The sequence below is a fragment of the Orcinus orca genome, chromosome 16 (genome assembly GCF_937001465.1).
Source record: "Orcinus orca chromosome 16, mOrcOrc1.1, whole genome shotgun sequence".
Lineage (NCBI taxonomy): Eukaryota > Metazoa > Chordata > Mammalia > Artiodactyla > Delphinidae > Orcinus > Orcinus orca.
Window position 1 is genome coordinate 72,265,399 of NC_064574.1, and position 20,275 is coordinate 72,285,673.

General features: G+C 52.6%; 1 protein-coding gene and 1 long non-coding RNA gene across 4 annotated transcripts; one reads left to right on the top strand and one right to left on the bottom strand.

The window, feature by feature from the left end:
- Positions 1 to 2,080: 2,080 nt before the first annotated feature.
- Positions 2,081 to 10,942, bottom strand: ZNF629 (zinc finger protein 629). Of its 3 annotated transcripts, none has more exons than XM_049699508.1 (3): positions 10,725 to 10,942; positions 8,129 to 8,236; positions 2,081 to 7,995 (listed from the first exon to the last, which is right to left on the bottom strand). In XM_049699508.1, exons 2-3 carry the CDS (start codon positions 8,138 to 8,140, stop codon positions 5,443 to 5,445), a joined length of 2,565 nt encoding a protein of 854 aa, XP_049555465.1. In that variant the 5' UTR covers positions 8,141 to 8,236; positions 10,725 to 10,942; the 3' UTR covers positions 2,081 to 5,442. The 3 variants fall into 3 exon arrangements, with proteins under 3 accessions (XP_049555465.1, XP_049555464.1, XP_049555466.1); XM_049699507.1 differs by having other exon boundaries at positions 2,081 to 7,976; positions 10,725 to 10,941; XM_049699509.1 differs by lacking the exon at positions 8,129 to 8,236 and having other exon boundaries at positions 2,081 to 7,976; positions 10,725 to 10,940.
- Positions 8,262 to 20,018, top strand: LOC125961476 (uncharacterized). Its single transcript, XR_007472227.1, has 2 exons — positions 8,262 to 10,021; positions 10,980 to 20,018. It is a non-coding gene; the product is annotated as an uncharacterized LOC125961476 (long non-coding RNA).
- Positions 20,019 to 20,275: the final 257 nt, after the last annotated feature.

The following is a 20,275-nucleotide window of genomic DNA, read 5'->3' on the forward strand; positions in this document are numbered from 1 at the left end:
TATGCCCAAACCACTTTCTCAAGCTCCAGACCAAGGGAGTGGGATAAAAATCCCAGAATTTGTGGGAAGAGCAAGCACTGATGCTGCAGGAAGAACAGAGTAAACTCACCGTAAACGTTGGTTTGCAATGAGCCTGCCCAGTGCTGGGAGGATCTGCCTTAGGGGCTGGTCAGCCCCTTGCACTCAGGATGTTTGATCCCTTACAACCTCAGTGGCTGTGTGATACCCTGGGCCCTTGGGATGGGCAGGCCAAAGCTCCTCCTGAACCAATCTTGACCTTGGCTGGCCTCGGAGGGTAAGCAGATGCTGGCCTCAGTGGCAAAGTTACGTGTTTTAGCCAGAATTAAGGCTGCTGTCTGTGGCCACAGGGTCCAGGGGAGCATTTGACATTAACCACTCTCTTTAAAACTTCCCTTGGGCCCTGTGGTGCTGCACTCTCCTGCTTTTCCTCATACTTACTATCTTCTCATGGTCCTCCTCTACCTATAAGCTAGACCCTCTCCTTTCTACTCTACTGCTCTCCCTGGGTGTGTTTATCCAGGACCATGGCTACAGCTAGGCTGCTAAGGCCCAACTCCTCCAACCCAGTTCTTTCCTGAGCTCCAGACCTGGTAAATCACCATCATTCGTGGCCAGGGTTGGGTGAGGGGGATAAGATCACATCACTCTCCTTAACCCCCTCTCCCCCAATGGTGCCCTTATTCCAAAGTTACTCAAACGGGATGCTCTACACTCCAGGCTCTGCTCTCTCCCTTTTCTCAGTTTCTACTCCACTATGCTCTAAGCCTACACCTAACTGTTATGCACCTTCTATCCCCCACCACACCCCTGGCCCCTACACTTACTATTTCCTGTTCCTGCAGGTCACTTCCTCTGCCAGTTTCCTGACCCTCTGCTGTGGCAGGTACCACGTCTGGATACACAGCCCCTTCTGCTAAGTATGAACCAATGTGCTCCAGTGTCTGTTCTTCCCCTGTAGTCCCCTCACTTTGCTGAGGATCCTCCTGTGCTGAGGTACCTCAGTGTCCCCAGGGAATATAGAATAGCCTTCTTTACTCGCTTCTACGTGAAACGCAATTCCCTTCTCTCTTCCCCCCTTCCCCACCATCCCCCACCCCTTGCTTTCCAGATGGAAAAGGGGAAGGAGAGACAATTGAGTCTGCCTTGGGAGTCTGGGTCAGAGAAGCACAGGGAAGGTGGGGAGACAGCTTCCTGGCTGGGGCAGGGGCCCCCGGCAGACTGCGGCAGAGGCAGGCAACAGGTTAGAGCAAGTATTGACCTCAAGCAGCCACTCAGGGGCCATGGCCAGGTCTAGGTTCAGGAGATAGCGCTGAGGCAAGCCTGCAAGGCGGATTCAGCGGAGCAACCCCTGCCTGGCCCAGACAGTGTGGAGCCCAGGCCAGGCCCAGGCAGGCCCAGTGGTGGGGGAGGAGAGGCTTGGTTGGGTGCAGAGCTTGCTCCTGGCCATTCTGGTTTCCCTCGCATCTTAGGCAAATGGCTGCCTCCTGTTAGCCTCAGCCTCTCCACACGTTGGGGGCTCACGGGCTACATCCTGAGAGTGAGATGACAAGCCAGGTCACCACCCACCTCTCCTCGGGGGCTAGGAGGCTCTGGTCCAGAGGAAGAGCTGGGCCAGGGCCAGGACCCAGACGAACCAGGGGAGGTGGCTGCCGGCTTCGGGAACTAGAATCTTAGGCACTTTGCCTTGTGGCCATCTGGGGAGGGTGCAGGTGTTGGGGCCCAAGAGGCCTCCCTGGGGCAGCACAGCTGGACCCGAGCCAGCGAGTGCCAGAGTCACCAGGCTGCCACCCAGAAGTCGGCATGTCGTGCTGCTTGGCTCTGCCACCTTCTCAACACATTTCTGCCCCTGTCTCCCAAGGGAGCAGATTTTAAAACTCCATAAACCCTCAGGCTCCCACCAGCAAGCTCTGGATGGGGATTTTAGGCCTCTGGGAAGAGGGCTGCAAGGGCGGCCTGGGGCTGGGCTGAGCTTTTGAGGTTACACATGGAAGCTGCCCTGGGAGAGGACGGGCTCTCTCAGCTTGCTCTAGGCTTGAAAGAGAAGACAGAAACCACCTGGGAAATCTTATTCCCTTTATTCTCTTCAACTATTCAACATGACCACCAGTGACACAACACTGTTATTGACACACAACACTCAAAAGTGGGGCCTCTCTTCACTCCAGGGGGGACAAGTCAGGTGAGTGGGGCTTCCCTCACGGGGGCAAAGGAGTCGGGACTGCTCACCTGAGGGGCGGGTGCCATGGAACCCACCTCTTGGTTGTGATGGTTTCGAGTTGCCCCACCATTCAGGATTCATGCCCATGCTCCCTTCTGACCTCCATATCCATAGCAGTTTCAAGTTTCAGCCTAAGCTCAGATCAGTTTCTATTCTCCCCTCTGCTTTCACCAATGACGCTGTGACCCTGTGTCGCACTCCTCCAGGAGGGCCCTTCTTAAGAGTCAGGCTTGCGTGGAGTTGAACGAGAGGGTTTGGCTACGCTCTGCCTTCCAGACCCAGTTCTGGTGGGAAAGTGCCACGACCCCTGGGCCTTGGCCTGAGCTGGTCAGAGGGACTCGACACTGCCACCTCCCCCAGCCTGTTCCCTGTTTAGTTCCTTCCAAGATGTAGCTTGCTCTGGGAGGAAAGTACCCAGCTAAAAGAGTTTGGGGAGGTGGGCAACAGAGAACAGGTGACACCCCAAAGTTCTCTGACTCTGCCCCCTTTCTTGCTATGAAACCCCAGACCCCAACTAATCGTGTCCACATCATCCATTCAGTACCGGAGCCAAGACCTCTGGCCCTCACCCTACAACATGCGAGCGTCCTACTACGTATGCTACACCCTAGTCCTCGGTTGGCCTTCAGTCGGCCTTTGACCACACTGACCATCTTCCCCTGGACTGACCCTGGAGCCCCAAGGGCTCTCCAGGACCCTTCTGGAGACAGATTCCTCAGACCTGTTTCTGAGAGGATCTGCTGCTAGCTTTACAAGGGGTTTGTCTCTACAACTGAAGTTTCTTTCTGCTGCCATCTTACAGGGAAAAAAACCTGCTTGGAGAATCGTCTCCTCTTCCTCAGTCTCAGAGGGACACCCCCTTGGTCCATGCTGTCAGTAGAGGCAGGCAGCCTTCTTCTCCCCTCTTGGTGGTGCTCTCTGACCTGGCACTTGGGTGGGGCAGGGCTTTATGCAGATGTTAACAAGGGTCTCCCCGTAGTCATCCAAGGCCTGCCTTTTCCTTCTCCCCAGCAGGCCTCGCTTCTTCCCCTACAGCGTTCTATGACTTCGATCTTTGAATTTGAGGGTCATCCCTTTGGGAACAGGATAGACGAAGGGTGAAGGACTTTCACCTTTTGAACTTTTAGGTAGTGGAATCAGAGGTCTCTTCCACAAGTTTGTAGGAAGCTGGGTCACCCTCTCCAGGGATGTGACTCCTCACCTGGCATCTCAGTCCTCTTACTTCAGGACCACAGTGCGTTACAGGGGCCAGCGTGGGGTCAGTGGGCACTTCCATTGAACCCAGCACTGGACGGAGTCCTCTCCTTCTTTAAGGGTCTCTAGGGTTAGGGGATGGGGTTCTTGTTACAGATGTTTCAGGAGTTTTCTCTCTCCAACCATTTTAGAAGAAAACAGTCTGTTTCCCCTGCCACACACTCCCAGTCATGTGAGCGGGTTTGGCTGGGTTAATGAAAGTATGTCACTGTGTGTGGTGTGTGAGGACTGGAGACAAGCCTGGCCAGGGAGTGTGTTTCTCATCCTTCCATTTCCCTCTGAAGGTTTCTGGCTAAGGAGGAAAGGAGCCAAGTGGGTGGAATCTGTCCCTTTGCAAGCCCACAGTCGGGCTGGGTTGTTAACAACCTCACAGGGCTCCAGGTACCAGGGTGAGGTGGTCAGGTGGTCAGGTCTCCATACTCTTCAGGGACCCACGGTCCAGTCTGTGGGGCGTTTGGACACCCATCACAGTGTGCAGGCTGGCTTGTCCTGCTAGCAGCCTTGCTAACAGCTCAGATGAAAGAGTGAGGTTTAAAATCAGGTTGCTGGCTAATCAAAGCTCTCTATTCTGTCAACTTGCTGTCCCTCGTTGCCACAGAGAGCCCACACATAGCTCTCTTGACTTGGAGAAGTCTGGGGAGGATTTAAGCACACACAGGCCTTGAGTCTCTGAAGGGCTTTATTCTTTGGAGGTCGACTAGCAGCGGTTCTCCCTCTCTGACTGAGGACAGAATCTGAGGAAATGGGCTGCCACTGCAGCAGGACTGGTGGCAGTTAGATTTCAGGAGAAGCCTCCTGACAGTGAGACCTGAGAACGTGGCAGGAGGGACCCTCCATCCCTGGAGGCCTCTGAGAGTAGACGTCCCCAGCTGGGCTGGGGAGAGGGGAGTCCTGCCTGCTTTGGGGGTGGGGGGAACCCTCATGGCCTGAGCTGGGATCTGCTTGTACTTGTAGTTTAACAAGCTCCTGGAGACAGGGAAGACTGGGCAGCCTGGAGTTTGTTGGGTTCCATCAGAACAGTTTCTCCACCTTGGTCTGCTTTCCTCAAAGCACTATAACCAACCCCCTACTCTTCCTAATTTTTGTGGTCTCCTTATACTTAAAGCTTTTATGCACCCCAAACTTCAGCCTTTAAAAAGGCTGGATTTTTTTTTTCCTTCCCCATTTTTGGGTTCTTTCTGATCAGGAATTCCATGGGCCTCTTCCTTTCACACACACAATCATCTAAGGCTGCCCTCGTACCCCAAGGAACCCCCAGTGTCCTGAGCTACACCTTCTTTTCCTAGTTCCTGGGTCATTTCTCCTCTGTGGATCTGAGGGCTCCTCATCACTTATTTTTCTCCTCTGTTTTCTTCCTTTTCTGGTTCCACCCCATTCCCGCGCTCCTCCCCAGACGAGCAGTTTCCTCAGTGTAATTGTCCACGGCTCTGGGAGAGAGGTTCCCTCCCATACTCCAAGGGGAGAGAATGCAAGTTCATGGGAGGAGCAAGTTCATGGGAGGTTCTTCTACACCTTCTAAGGGTCACTCCTCCCAAGTCAACGCCATTGTCATATTCCCTGCACTTCCCTGACCCTATAGTTTCACAAGGATTTCAATACAGTTTTATAGAGTTGTCTAGAGACATATTGGGACCTCTTCCTACAATTAATAGGGCTTTTATCCACTATGGTTTATAGGGTTTTTCTGCTACAGACTTAAAGGGCTTTTTTTTCCTACGTATTTATAGGGTTTCTAACCCAACAGTTTTTCTCTACTGCCGTATAAGTGGTTCCCACCAACAATTTTAAAGGGTTTCTCATCACTGATGTAAAAGCACTATTTTTACCCACCATTCTTTATCCTCTGCCTCGCTACAATCTGAAAGAGTTTTCCTCCTTTCCCCACATAATTTTTGGGGAGATCCAGTGTTCCTCTCAGGGAAGAGAGGCCCCTGGTCTCCAGACCCATTTCACAGGGTGACCCCTGGGTGGCAGCTCCTATGGAGGAGGAGGGCTGCGACTTCTGTGAAGCCGTCTCCACACTCGGGGCACAAATAGGGCTTTTCTTCCAAAAGGGTTTTGGGGCTTCCCCCTTCCCCGTGGCTGCTGCTCTCTGTGGGGATGGGGGCTTCCTCCTCATTTTCCTGGCCTGTGGACAGGGTGGCTGGCTCTGGGTGGGGGTCCTCAGGTTTGGGGGACTTTTCTTGGGTATGGGTCTCCTGGTGCCGGATGAGGGCTAGGCGATCGAGGAAGGAGGCCCCACAATCTGAGCAGCTGTAGGGTCTGGCCCCCAGCGGGCTCCTGAGGTGCTCCAGGAGGACCGAAGAGCTCTTCCCCAGCTCCGGACTCTTCTGGGGTTTCCCGCCGGCGTGGACTTTCTGGTGCAACAGCAGCTCGGAGCTGAGGCCAAAGCTTTTTTTGCATTCGGGGCATTTAAAGGGCTTTCCACTTAGGAAGGGACTGGGCCCTGCCCCTTCCCCTAGGCCAATCCTATAATCAGGAAAGAGAAAGGGCTTTTCGTTGCCGTGGGTGAGCTGATGTTGAAGGAGGACAGCGCGATCCAAAAAGCTTTCTCCACAGTGGGAACAGATGTAGGACTTGGAGGACAGCAGACCCAGCCTTTGGCTGAAGCTCTCCTGCCCATCAGGCATTTTAAAGGGCTGTCCTGGGGGGTCAGCTCTGCCCTCCGCCGCACCTGGATAGGAATTTCCTCCAAAAGGGAGCCTGGGGGGTCGAAACTGAGGCGGCTTGGGGGCGGAGTGTGCAGGGAGGCCATCTGAATTTTTGTAGGGGTTTTCTCCAATATGGATCCTCTGATGCTGCATGAAAATGCCCTCGTCATTGAACCCCTTTCCGCAGACGAGACACTTGTGTGGTTTGGCTCCAGGGGGTGGGGTCAGCAGGGCAGGGTCCCCGAGCCCCAGGAGGCTGTCGCCCTGAGCTCTTCGGGCGGGGGTCTTGCCCCTTTCATGGATCACTCGATGCTGCTCCAGCTCGTGCGCCTCCAAGAAGGCCTTCCCGCAGTCGGAGCACACGAAGAGGTTCTCATCCATGTGGGTGCGCACGTGCGTAATGAGGTTCGAGCTCTGGCTGAAGCTCTTGCCGCACTCGGGGCACTTGTAGGGCTTCTCGCCCGTGTGCGTGCGCCGGTGCTGGATGAGGTGGGAGCTGCGGATGAAGCTCTTGCCGCAATCGGAGCACTTGTAGGGCTTCTCGCCGGTGTGGATGCGCTGGTGGCGGATGAGGGTGGAGCTCATGATGAAGCTCTTGCCGCAGTCGGCACAGATGTAGGGCCGCTCGCCGCGGTGGATGCGCTGGTGATTGATGAGGTTGGAGCTGACGCTGAAGCTCTTGCCGCACTCGGGGCACTTGTAGGGCCGCTCGCCCGTGTGTGTGCGCTGGTGCCGCAGCAGCGTGGCGCTCAGCGTGAAGGTCTTGCCGCACACCGGGCACTTGAACGGGTCCTCGCGCAGGTGAGTCCGCTGGTGCTTGATGAGGGTGGAGCTGTGGCCGAAGCTCTTGCCGCACTCCAGGCACTCGTAGGGCTTCTCTCCGGTGTGCGTGCGCTGGTGCTGGGTCAGCTCCGAGCTCTGGATGAAGCTCTTGCCGCACTCGGTGCAGCGGTACGGCTTCTCGCCGGCGTGGATCTTCTGGTGCTTGAGGAGGTTGTGGTTCTGGCCGAAGCGCTTGCCGCACTCGGGGCACTTGTAGGGCTTCTCGCCCGTGTGGGTGGCCTGGTGCTGGATGAGGTCCGAGCTGCGGTAGAAAGCCCGCCGGCACTCGCCGCACTTGTACGGCTTCTCGCCCGTGTGAGAGCGCTGGTGCTTGATGAGGTTGGTGCTCTGGGTGAAGGCCTTCTCGCACTCGGTGCACTTGTAGGGCTTCTCGCCCGTGTGCGTGCGCTGGTGCTGCACCAGGTTGGAGCTCCAGCTGAAGCACTTGCCGCAGTCGGGGCACTTGTAGGGCTTCTCGCCCGTGTGCGTGCGCTGGTGCTGCACCAGGTGTGAGCTCTGCGTGAAGCTCTTGCCGCACTCGGAGCAGGTGTTGGGCCGCTCGCCTGTGTGGATGCGCTGGTGCCGCAGCAGCTTGGACCACTGGCTGAAGCTCTTGCCGCACTCGTTGCAGATGTAGGGCTTCTCGGCCCCGGAAGGGCGTCCTTGCACCAGCTCTCGCAGGCTGGGCTCGTTGGCCGGGACCACCGGGGGGCTGTTCCAGGTGGTCAGAGTCCCCCACTGCCAACTGGCCTCACAGGCCTTGGTCCAGTCAGACGGGGTCGGGACTACCTCGGGGGTTGGGGGGTCCAGAGGGGTCTGGTGGTCTGAAGGGTTGGAGTGACCCAGCGGGGCCGGGGGGTCCTGGGGGACTGAGGGATCCTGGGAAGGTGTCTCCAGGGGCATCTCTGGTGGGTCCTTGAATTCTGGACTCTGAGTTGGATCTCCCAAGATGACCTCCTCCCCAGAACTTTCCTGCTGAGGGCTCTCCTCTTCGTTCCCACTGTCGGCACCTACAGAGAGAAAGGGAGTCTCCAGCCCCCATTTCCTTTCAGAACACGGGCCGAGCATCACTTCCCTCCCCTGGGTTTCCCCGAGTCTGCGCCCCTCCCTGAACTGGGGCTACTGTCTTGTCAGGACCGCAGTCCCTTCTTGTGTCCCTCACCTCGATGAGCATCGTCGGGGCTCAGCTCAGGACCCTGCAGATCAGGGCCCCACAGCGCTGCCTCGGGCTCCATCCCAGAACTCAGGACTGCCCAGTGCTCCAGGGACCCTGGGGAGGGGAGGGGAGGGGAGAGAGCACACCATGGGAGCTGACCTCCCGCCTTCCTTTACTCCCCCAGCCCCACTCCCCCACCTGCCCACCCCCCAGCCCCTATTTCTCCTGATCTGAACTGCAGTCTCCTACCTCCCCATTTTTCTGGGCATCAGTTCTCACCGCGCCCACACCCCTCCCCCCACCCCACCCCCGCAGGCCAGATTCCTGCTCCAGATCTTAAGATCACAACTAAGCAAGTAGGTGAATTTAAGAGTGTAATTAAAAGCTCATCAGCCATAACCCTTTGAACCCACACTGGGGGCTGGAGAGGTATTATCTGACACCCACAGGGGAAGCAGGCTCTCACCCTACCCCTCTGATGCCCAGAGGCTGGGAAACCTGTTATTTTGCTAATCAGAGGAAGTTCATTAAAGACTCTAATTTTCCTCCTTAATGGGGCTGCTAATTGGGACCAATAAACTTTCCTTATGAGCCCCATAGTCAACCAAGACTGCCTGGAACACTTAAAGAGTTAAAAAAAGAAAGTAACCACCCTGATTTCCCTGAGGGGACAGGGCCCTCCAAAAGACTGGGGCACTTTCCCGTTATCCAAGCACAGAAAGAAGGTCGAAGCTCGGGCCAGAGGTAGGGAGAGGGGGCAGTTTAAAGCCATCGGGGGCTTCTGCAGGAACTACCTTGAGAGGGAATTGGAAAGGAAAAGAGAGGCGGGATGAGTGTGTGGACACCACCTGGCAGCTGACAGCTAGCTGACACAGTGCCCGCTGTGCTGTCCTCATTGTCGCACCCCATCCTCCCCACAGTCCTATGAGGAGACCCAGGAATCAGGCTGTCCATTTTCCAGATTAGGAAATCAATGCCCAGGGAGATTTCTCCAAGGTCACAGGCTGGGAAGTGGCAGAGCTAAGACCAGATATGCAAGGCTCTGTGTCTGGCTTGTCGCAGCCTCTAAGAGAGGGAAGTGACCTTGAAAGTCATGTGAAACTTATAAACGTGGGCAGCTGGGGAAAGAAGCTCAGACAGAGCCTGCTGGCCATGGGAACGGGATGGAGAAATTCCTGGGATCAAGAGGTTTCCCTGGCTGTAAAAGGAGGGGTTGGATCCTGACAATCTGTAGCTGTGAACTCGAAACAGAGTACTCCCTGCTGAAGGCTTCCACTACCACTCCCATCCTGGTACCCCTTCCTCTAATCCATCTTCTCTTTCGTTACTGCTGTATCCCATCCCTAACACGTAATAGGTGCTCAATAAATTTTGAATGAACGAAAAATGAATGAATGAGATGCCCCTTGCTCCTAGAAAACCTGTTTGGTCCAATGCCTTTAAAGGGGATGGCAGCAGAGGAGCAGGAGTTCAGAGTAAAACACAGGCAGCTGTCACTCCAGAGACAGTCATATGATTCCATGATGAGGGAACAGGGCCACAGGAGTTAAGTGCTAGGAGGAGAACTCCCCAGAGAGACCCTGGGGAGGGCCTGTGCTTTGAGTGGCCATGTGGGATGACCACTGTGTGTATGGGGCAGTGGTGCAAGGACTTGTGAGAAGGCAGCAGGGTGGTGACCAAAGTGAAGCAGGAGCTAGCTGAAGCCTGCCAAACAGCAGTAGGAGAGAGGGCTTAGATGTTAGGAAGTAAATGAACTTCTTCATCTCCGCAGCTCCTTAGGCTATGAGAATCCCCCACCCCCATCTGTAAGTGTCTTTGGGAAGGTGGAAGCAGGGACTTCTGCCAAGCTGGGGGCTGCCTGACTATGTTGAAGAGGCCTGCTGTGTTTGCTGAGGACAGGTAAGAATTTATGTACCATGATCGTCTCTCGAGAAATTCAAACTCAGCGATCCAGGGTAGAAGGGAAGGGGTTAATGACAAGGCCGACATGGAGTATCAAAGTGGGGAGAAGGAGGGAGGCAAGAAGTGCTTCGGCCTGCAGCGGCCTCGACCTCAGGCCAGCCCCACTGCGGAGGGAGGGAGGGAGGGAAGGAGAGGAGGAGGCTGCCTCACAGAGAGGTGTGGAGAGCGGCCCAGGGTGACCCTGACATGGAGGCAGCCGCGGGAATACAGCCACCCTGGCCCCGGCCCCCCGACGCCCACACCAGCCCGGACCCTGGACTTCTGCTCCAGCCGGTCCCCACGACCCTCCTTCTGGCTCCCAACCCCGAGCCTGGCATCCTCCCCTCCCCCGCCCGGGGCACCCAGGATTCCCGGCTCTCCCGCGGCGCCCCGGCCCCCGGCCCGGCCCGCCAGGCCGAATTCCCTCTTCCCAGAATGCTCACGCCCTCCCCTCCCCCACAGCCAGACCCTCGCGCTCTTCCCAGAATCCTCGGCCCTCACGGCCCCTTCCCGGCCCCCACCCCTAACCCGGGCGGCCCGGGGGCGGGGGAGGGGGCTCAGTCCCGCGCCCGGCCCCTGCCTCTCGCGCCCCATTGTTCCCCGGCGGCCGTCCCGGGCCCTCCGGGCCAACCCCCCGGGAACCCAGGCGCCCCCAACTCACGGCTCTGGGGTCTGGGAAAGGCCGGAAGGCAGAATCCAGCCCCAGGGGACTTAACCCCTTGAATGCCCTGCCTCGGGGGGCGGGCTAGATGCCGAGGACTCTGGGGTCCTTCTCAAGGGGTGATCCCAGGCTGAGGACCCGGGGACCAGTTCAGGGTGACTGGGACGGAGCAGGAAGTGACCCCAGCTTCCCGGGCCCCTCTAGCCTGGAGTCAGAGCATCAGCTCTATGGGATTTAACCCTTTGCCTCCCACAGCCTGGGAGAAAAAGAGGACTGGAAGCAGGGGAGGTGGCTGAGACGACGCCCCTCTCTCCGTCTCCAGTGGAAGCCAGTTCTCGGGGGAACCCAGATACCAGTGAGGGGCTCCGGATTTATGGCCACCCTCCATTTCACAGGGGCTCCGCCTGCCGCTCTCAGAAAGCCCTATCTCAGATTTGTTGGCTGCTGGTCTCCGGGGCCTGCCTTTGTTGGGACTCAGACCCAGGCATGGGTCCTGGATGCCTGGATTATGGGGTGGGAGCCAGGGCTGGCAGGACAGACCTGGAGACGGAACATCCTACAGACCAAAAATGGCTTAGGTGAAATAAGAAGTCACAGCAAAAAGCATTTGGGCTGAGGGGACCAGCGCAGCCACGAGAGATTTGTGGCAGCCCTGTGTCCCTAGCCCCAGCCTCACTGGGAAGTGTGTGCTGGCCCCTCTTCCCCAGTTAGCTCCCCTCAGAGGAGGAAACTGAGGCCCCGTGGTGGCAGGAGGGAGGAGGGCAAGAACGTTTCCCAGTAGCTCCAGGGGCACCCAACTCAAGAGCAAGAGAAAAACCCTGGTGGCCTCAAGTCCAGGTTATCTAGGCCCCCAATTTTTATAGCCTTTTTCTCTTTTCCTCCTCATCACAATCAATGATTATCCCCATTTTACAGGAGAGGAAACTAAGGTGTGAGGAGTGAGGGAACGTGCTTAAGCCATGCCATTATTTCAGTTTAACACATTGGTATATGGAAGCCTATTATTTCTGGGCACTGTGGGGAACATAACGGCAGGGAGACCTCAGAGCTGAACAAAAATTGGGCTCTCTACCCTCGAGAACTCAAGAGGTTTGATTGTGTGTGTTTGTGTGTGTGTGATAAACACAAAGGAATTACAAATCACATTCACAAAGAGAATGTGAAAAGGGCTATCTGTCCAGAGATGTGAGGGAGTGAGGGGAGGAACAAACTGTCAGAAATTGCTAAGGGGAGGCAACTCCTCTGGGCCTACATATGCGGTTTAGAGAGTGTGACCAGCAGAAGAGGCCCTGCTGGCCCTGCCTCTGCTCCTTATCAGAGCTGTCTCCTTCCACCTTCCCTAGCAGGCATATCTCCATCTTATCCTTGGCTTCTGTCACCTTTGACACCTCAGTCAAGCCTCAGGGCCTTTGCTCCTCCTGGCCCCCCTTCCCCTGCTCTGTTTCTCCGAAGCACGAAGCACGCATCACCTCTGGCACTGCCTTCCCCTCCCGCACACACAGGGGTTAAGATCTGCTCCATCAGGGCAGGGGCCTGGCTTCTTGTAATCACTGCTGTCTCCACTGCACCTAGAACAGTAATGGCAGGTAGTAGGTGCTCGGTGTGTGGAATGAAGTCATCCTTCTGCCTCTTCCATCTGTTTCTGGATTAATCCCTAGGCTGGACAGATGGGGTAGAGTTGGGCAGAGCCTCCACTGCACAATCACATTTGTTCCCAGACATCCCCACTCTCCCCTTTGCTCTGAGGGACAGGTGAGAAGGAGGCCGACTTGGGATCAGAGAGGCTTGTGGGCAGATCCGGCCCTCAAGGCTCTCTTCTGCCCTCCCAGGGCTGCAAAAGCCTGACCTGGCCGTGGGGCAGTAAGTCTACAGGAAAGCTGTACCCTGGAGGCTCACAGAAGAGTTGAATTTGGCCTACAAGGTTTTGGGGGGTTTTAAAAACTGAATTAATTGCCACATTTAAAAATTGGTACATTTCACATAAAAATTCAAATTTTGGAAAATCCAAAGATGTGGCAACATCACCCAAATTTTCACACGGCAACAACTGGCTGGGCGGTAGCTTCCTTCTTTAGAGGGGCACGGGCTTTCCAGTTTGTCACAATCCTTGTCACTCCTCTTGTATTCCCCAACTGTGAGGCTGAAAGGTGGTTTCAGTATGTTAATCATCTTTCACTGTTGATGCTCCAGCACCCACTTAACTGTAGCTATTGATTCTGTACCCCTTGATCTGTGTCTACCAGGTTCAGAGTAATAAATAGGATGACGTCTGCTGACGTAGTTCCTTTGATTATTCACTACATGCTGGGCACTGTTCCAAGGGTTTACATGTAGTAACTCCATGAACCTTCAAAACAACTCATGAAACCAATATTATTATTATTTGAGGATAGAGTAAGTCACTTGTACACAGCTTACTAGTGACAGAGATGGATTCAAACCCAGGCATGCTGACTTCAGAACCATCAGGGCTCAGGTTGGCTGCGTGTGTGTGTGTGTGTGTGTGTGTGTGTGTGTGTGTGTGTGTGTGTGTGTGTGTATGTGTGTGTGCCTCTCTTTCTGGGACCACAGAGTAAGCCTCTCAGCCCTGCCATTCTCTCCTCATCTTGCTCCACAAGCTGGAGAGAGGAATAGGGAAGGGCAGGGCACTCCGGATGGGCCAAGCCATTTTCCAGAAAGTTTCCTGTCCTGCTTCTAGGGAGGCAAAGGGCGCTCTGACTATAGACGACAGTGTGCTGTCCTGTTGCCTATAGTCAGCTGGCACAGTGGCCGTGAAGGAGACCCTCCTGGCAGGGGAATTCCTGGAAGGATGAGGACTGGATTGACTCCCTGCCTTTCATGGACAACCCACCGCCATGTTCTTCTTGGTCACAGCTCACGAGCCTCCCACATGGCCCCTTAATACAGGGCCTTGTGCCCCGAGGCCCAGGTTGCTTTGAGGGCAGTGAGGTCCTGGAGGTAGATCCTGATCCAAACCCTGCTCCATCCTCACTGCCAGGATGATCTTGGGCAAGTCACTTTGCCTCTTGGAGATTTAACTTCCTCTTCTTTGGAAAGAGGATGAGCCTTGGTTTCCAAGGGACGGGAGGGTTAAATGAGATGATGCAAGAATTTGGAGCTGACCAACTCTAGCCACGTCTGCCTCAGTCTTCCTCATCAGAGGGCACAGCCCTCAGCCTGGTGGGCAGGAGAGCCAGGAGTCTGGAAATCTGGGTAATGTCCTGAGTAATCTGGGAGGACTTGGGGCCACGACTAGACACTCCAATCCCCTGCTGTATGGATGGGTACGCTCTCAGGGCAGGATGCAAGGACTGGGAAGGTGAAGCTGGAGGAGGCCACTCACCTCACCACCCCAGGCACCTTGTCACCAGGACAGCTGTCTAACCACAGGCAGAAAGGCTGTCAGATGCTGCACCAGGAATGGATGGGGCCTTCTTCCGCGGAGATGTGCGTGCCCACAGGGAACATTGGGAGCTGCTATTCAGGAACGTGTTTCTCAAATGCGGGACAAGAGCTGGGTCTGGGGACCTGGGGGTCCCTTCCACCTCTGAGAGTCTGAGATTCCAGACTCAGGAACTGCTCAAGTGCCAACGGTGGCTCCTAAGGCTTTGTCACAACAAGTCCTTCCCTCCTGGTGCCTCCCGACCACCGTGTCCCCTGAGCTCAGAACCAAGTCCTTCCTTTACATTCTCTTCCTCAGAAATCTCCTGTTGCATGTGGTCAGTTCCAAATCCTTAGCTGTTAGCTGCCCAGCTCTGCCCCATCCTCAAAGCCTTAGCTCTTTCTCTCCATCTGCCGAACAGACCCGTCCACTTCGCCCTCATCCCAGATTCACCGGCTCCTTTTCCCTACACGATACCAAGCCTGGGGGGTCCATCTTCTGTACCCCTTAGCCAGTAGGTCCTCAGGCCTATGGCACCACTGCTGAGTCCATCCAGCTCTTCCATCCGCCTGCCCCAGGCCACTGCAGCCCCCTGGTTCTCATTCCTGAATTACCACAGTGACTTTCCAGACAGCTGTCCTGCTTCCAGTGTCCTTTACTTCTCCCCACGCATCTGGTGCCCATGGGTCTCCCCAAAGGCACTGCAGTGTTTGCCCTCAGAATGACTCCATGGTCCTCATCCTCAACAGAGATGGTTTGTTTGTTTTTTTAATTTTTGGAAATTACGGAACTTTTCTATTTTTATAAAGTTAAAATAACTTTGATTAAGCTACTGAAGACCACATATATCATTGTGTAAATAAAATTAACTTATATATTAAGTAAATGTGTATATTATATATATGTGTGTATATTATATATATATAATACAAATGAAGAGAAATGAAATCTTTGTATACTGTTTTGAAACCAAATATTTGCATTAAGGTATGATCTGAACTAACTCTAGTCGCTAAGCTTTCAGGGCCTCAGTTACCACCTCTGCAAAATGACATGGTCGCTCAGATGTTCTCCAACCACAAGAGTCCGACTCTGTGAGTGACTTTTGTGTATATCTTGACTATTCTGGGGAGTTTGCATAAGTACCTGGAAAGAGTTACTTCTGGGGAGGAGAACTGAGAATCTGAAGTAAGAGCAAGACTTAGCTTTGTAATCTTTTGTTCTGTTTGATGATTTCCAATTTAGAGGAAAAAAAAAAAAACTTTTTTTTTTTTTTTTGTGGTACGCGGGCCTCTCACTGTTGTGGCCTCTCCCGTTGCGGAGCACAGGCTCCGGACGCACAGGCCCAGCGGCCATGGCTCACGGTCCCAGCTGCTCCGCGGCACGTGAGATCCCCCTGGACCGGGGCACGAATCCGCGACCCCTGCATCGGCAGGCGGACTCCCAACCACTGCACCACCAGGGAAGCCCACAACCACTTTTTAAATGGAAGGTTACGAGTGGAGATTGTGAGATTTAAAAAAAAGTTGATTTCCTTTTCAGGTTTGTACTAATCCGAGTCAAATTAGGTCGATTCAACTGATTTCCTATCCATATGTGACACATGGACTAACCTTCTGGAGAGGTTCCCATCAGCCCTGGGAACAAATGCTCTACTGGGGCCTAGGGAAAGGAAAAGGAGGTTGAAGACAGATGGAGGAGAGTATTATATTGTCACACACATTAAAGTTCTTTTAAAAAAATCGGGAAGCTCTCAAAAGTTTGAAGCCTGATTCCACCATTGACATCCCCCAAGGAACCTATAACTGTGCCTGTGGAACAGTGAAGTTCAAACCCCCGGAGGGCCTGGCCCTATCTGAACGCAGCCTTTCTGCCTCCCTCACAGGTAATCCCCACCCTCCCACATACCAAGGGCTCCACCCCACCCATCCCCTGACAGAGTAAGGGCTGTCCTGCTTCTGGGCCTTTCACCAAACCCTGACTCCCTCCCTCTGCTCTAAAGCACTTCCCCTCCTCCTGTCCACGTAGCTGAGTCTGGTCTGTCTGCAGGGTCCTGATCAAATACCAGCCAACTTAAATCTAGGCCCTGATAGTAGCTCACATTGAGTAAGCATTTTACAACTTATACTTTCATTCACATGAAGGCATTTGTTTCTACCTTTGAGAGGCAAGTATTATCATCCTCTTTTTACTCACAAGGGAATGGGACTTCAAACAAGTCAGATAACATGTTCTAGGCCACAGATCAACTGTGAAGTCTTGGATTTCCCAGCTTTAAGACTGGGGCTTCTCTCCTTCGAAATCCAGCTAAATCCTACCCCTTCCTTCCCTGACTACAGTGTCTCCTAGATAACTGTCCTCACCTTTGTCTGGGGGTCTGACCTCAGGGATTCCTAAGTTCTACTTAACACCTTTGCCACATCTGGGTACCCACTGTACTATTATTTATTTGATATGTTTCCTTCAATTTGACTCATTTTTCTTTTTCTTTTTTTGGCCACAGTGAGCAGCATGCGGGATCTTAGCTCCCTGACCAGCGCTCAAACCCAGGCCCCCTGCCGTGGAAGCACAGAGTCCTAACCACTGGACCACCAGGGAATTCCCTGACTGACGCCTTCTGACTGCTGAGAGGTTCTTGTTTTGCTTTGTAGGTCTGTTTATTTCCAAATACAGCTTCATAAGCAGAACTATGAAGTCAAAGATATGCAGCCTTTCTCTAAGATTTATGTCCTCAGATATTAAAATGACCCCTTTAAGTTGGTACCATAAGGGAGATGAGGGAACCTGGCAGTTGTGTTTGTTTCTTTATTTGTACCTTGCTTGGTTTCAACAAAGACTTGAAGCATTGCAACAGGTGCCTGGCATCTAGTAAGCCTCACAGCCGCTAAAACGCTGGCCATAATTACTGACAGTAGCAGTAGTAGGGTATCATGATCAAGATAAAAAATAAAATGGCAAAGGGAAAATAAGGGGTGAAATGATAACATGAATCCAGGGTTGGTATACAATACATATGTATAAAGCTCTGTTTATAACTACTAAAAGTAGGTTACAGATTTGCTGTGCTTTCTAGAGGCTGAAGCAAATATTGGTTACAAAACTCATGTGAGGTTTGGGAGAAAGTTCTCCGGTGAGTCCTCATCAAGATGACATTTTGAGATGCCGAGGGCCATGTCTTCAACCCATCCCCTAATTCTGGATCCAGTCCAACACAGAGACAGATGGCAAACACAGCTCCGACGGGGCATGATAAGCAGCATGGCTGCCATAAATGCAGCCGGTTTTAAAGACACTATTACAAATCACACATCCTGCTCATAATCCCAATAGGGGGATTAACTACAACATACATCTTTAGGCTTTTTTTGGGGGTTGGCAGATTAGATACACAGTACCTCTTCCTTGTCGTCTCCAGGGGCCATTCACAAAGAATGAAACATTGGTGGCCCTAGAAATACCCAACTGATAAGAAGACGGTTTTGTTTCAAGCTTTAAGGGGGATAGTATTTGGAGGTTTTGTTTGTCTGGTTTTTCACCCTTGAGATCTGATCACTAGATTTGGAAAATACTGCCTTTTACAGGGGCAATCAAGCTGCTCTGGCTTACAGCTGTTCTATCTCCAGATCATCTGTCCAGCTTTCTTCCCCTTTCCTCAGATGTCTAGGGCCTATAACCTCAGAGGGCTCAGGTTTGACCTCCTTCCTTCCACTTTAACTAATATCTTTTTTTTTTTTTTCCAGCCACACTGTGCAGCTTGTGGGATCTTAGTTCCTGGACCAGGGATTGAACCCAGGCCCACGGCAGTGAAAGCCCCAAGTCCTAACCACTGGACCGCCAGGGAACTCCCACTGATATCTTTTGTGCCAAGCATTTTCCATGAGTTATTTTAGTTTTTGCCATAACTCTGGCACATGGCTATTACTGCCCCTATTTTATGCTGAAGAAGTGGAAGTTCAGAGATATATGAAGTAGCTTGCCCAAGGTCACCCTGTTAGGTAAAAGCTGTGATTATTGCAGTCTGATAGGACTCAGTGTCCTTCCTCTTCCCTACACCATGCCATTGTACTCACAAATCATCCATTTGATGGTCTGGTTTAGAATTCTAGCTGAGTTAAACATCAAGATTCCTGGCTGTTGGTTTGTGTTACTGATATCTTTCCCCTCTTTTGAAAATCATGATTTCATTTGTCTGTCTGTTGTACCTCTTCTCCAAGGAGTCAGGTGGCTTAGAGCTCATTGGCAAATTTTCTCAATTTCTTCGTCCAAGTCAGATCAGACGTGACTTAGTTCAAAGCAGCATGATGCTTTCTTAAAATCTCACACCTCCAATGTCAGGTTTCAATTTTCTCTCACCAGTGTTGGTTATAAAACAAACCTCAGGGACTTTCCTGGTGGCACAGTGGTTAAGAATCCGCCTGCCAATGCAGAGGACATAGGTTCGATCCCTGGTCCGGGAAGATCCTACATGCCACAGAGCAACTAAGCCTGTGAGCCACAACTACTGAGCCTGCGTGCCACAACTACTCAAGCCTGCTCACCTAGAGCCCGTGCTCCGCAACAAGAGAAGCCACCACAATGAGAAGCACGTGCACCGCAATGAAGACTAGACCCCACTCGCCGCAACTAGAGAAAGCCCGCGTGCAGCAACAAAGGCCCAACGCAGCCAGAAATAAATAAATAAAATAAATAAATTTATAAAAGAAAAAAACCTCGTAATGCAAATAAAAACAACCATGAAACACTGTTTTTAACCTAAGAAGTTATCAAATATAAATAGTCTGATTATATACTTTGTGGAGAAACAGACCTCTCAAACATGATTAATAAGAGGATACATCTGCACTGCCTCTTTGGAGGAAGGAGAAATTTGCTACACTGATCAAAATTCAAAATGCCCACACCCTTTGACCCAACAATTCCATTTCTAGATCCTACAGGCTTGGTGACACGTGCACACAAAGATGTATGCACAATCATATGCACTGAAATGTTGTTTTTATAGCAAAAGACTGTGAATAATCTACATGTCCACCAATAGGGGAACTGATTAAATAAATTATGGCATATCCATATAATGGTATACTCAGCAGCTGTGAAAATAAATGAACTAGTTATGTACAAACTGACTCGAAACATTCTCCAAAATACGTTGTTATGTGAGGGCTTCTTGGTGGTGCAGTGGTTGAGAATCCGCCTACCAGTGCAGGGGACACGGGTTTGATCCCTGGTCCAGGAAGATCCCGTATGCTGCAGAGCAGCTAAGCCCATGCGCCACAACTACTGAGCCCATGTGCCATAACTACTGAAGCCCACACACCTAGAGCCTGTGCTCCGCAACAAGAGAAGCCACCACAATGAGAAGCCCACGAACCGCAACGAAGAGTAGCCCCTACTCGCCACAACCAGAGAAAAAAGCCCACGCGCAGCAACGAAGACTCAATGCAGCCAGAAACAATAAATAAATAAAAATTTAAAATTTATTTTAAAAAAATGTTGCTATGTGAAAAAAGCCAGGGGAAAAGCAAGTATCTACAGTGTGCTATCATTTTTATGTTTTTCTAAAAGGAGATGCTTGCATATGCATAAAGTATCTCTAGAAAGATACATAAGAAATTGGTAACATGCTCACCTCAGCAGGTGTTGATAGGGGATGGGGCAGCCAGAGGCAGGAGGTTGGCTGGCCTTGCACTTTTATCTTTTCATACCATTTGAATTTTTTTTTCAAACTATGAAAAGAAGTGAGGGCTTCCCTGGTGGCGCAGTGGTTGAGAGTCTGCCTGCCGATACAGGGGACGCGGGTTCGTGTCCCAGTCCGGGAAGATCCCACATGTCACGGAGCAGCTGGGCCTGTGAGCCATGGCCGCTGAGCCTGCGCGTCTGGAGCCTGTGCTCCGCAACGGGAGAGGCCACAACAGTGAGAGGCCCACATACCGCAAAAAAAAAAAGAAAAAAAAGAAAAAATTATTAGAAAACATCTCCCCTGTATTGCATGGACATGGTTTTTCTTACTGGAGAAAGTGTGTATGGTCTTTGAACCAGTGTGGCCTCACGCTCCTTTTCCTGCCTTGGGTACATTAAATGAGGTATTCATGTCCTAAGCAGTCCTGACTAAACCATTAACTTGTGGAGTGATCCTGGGAAAGCCCCACTCTTGCTTGCAGAAGCGACA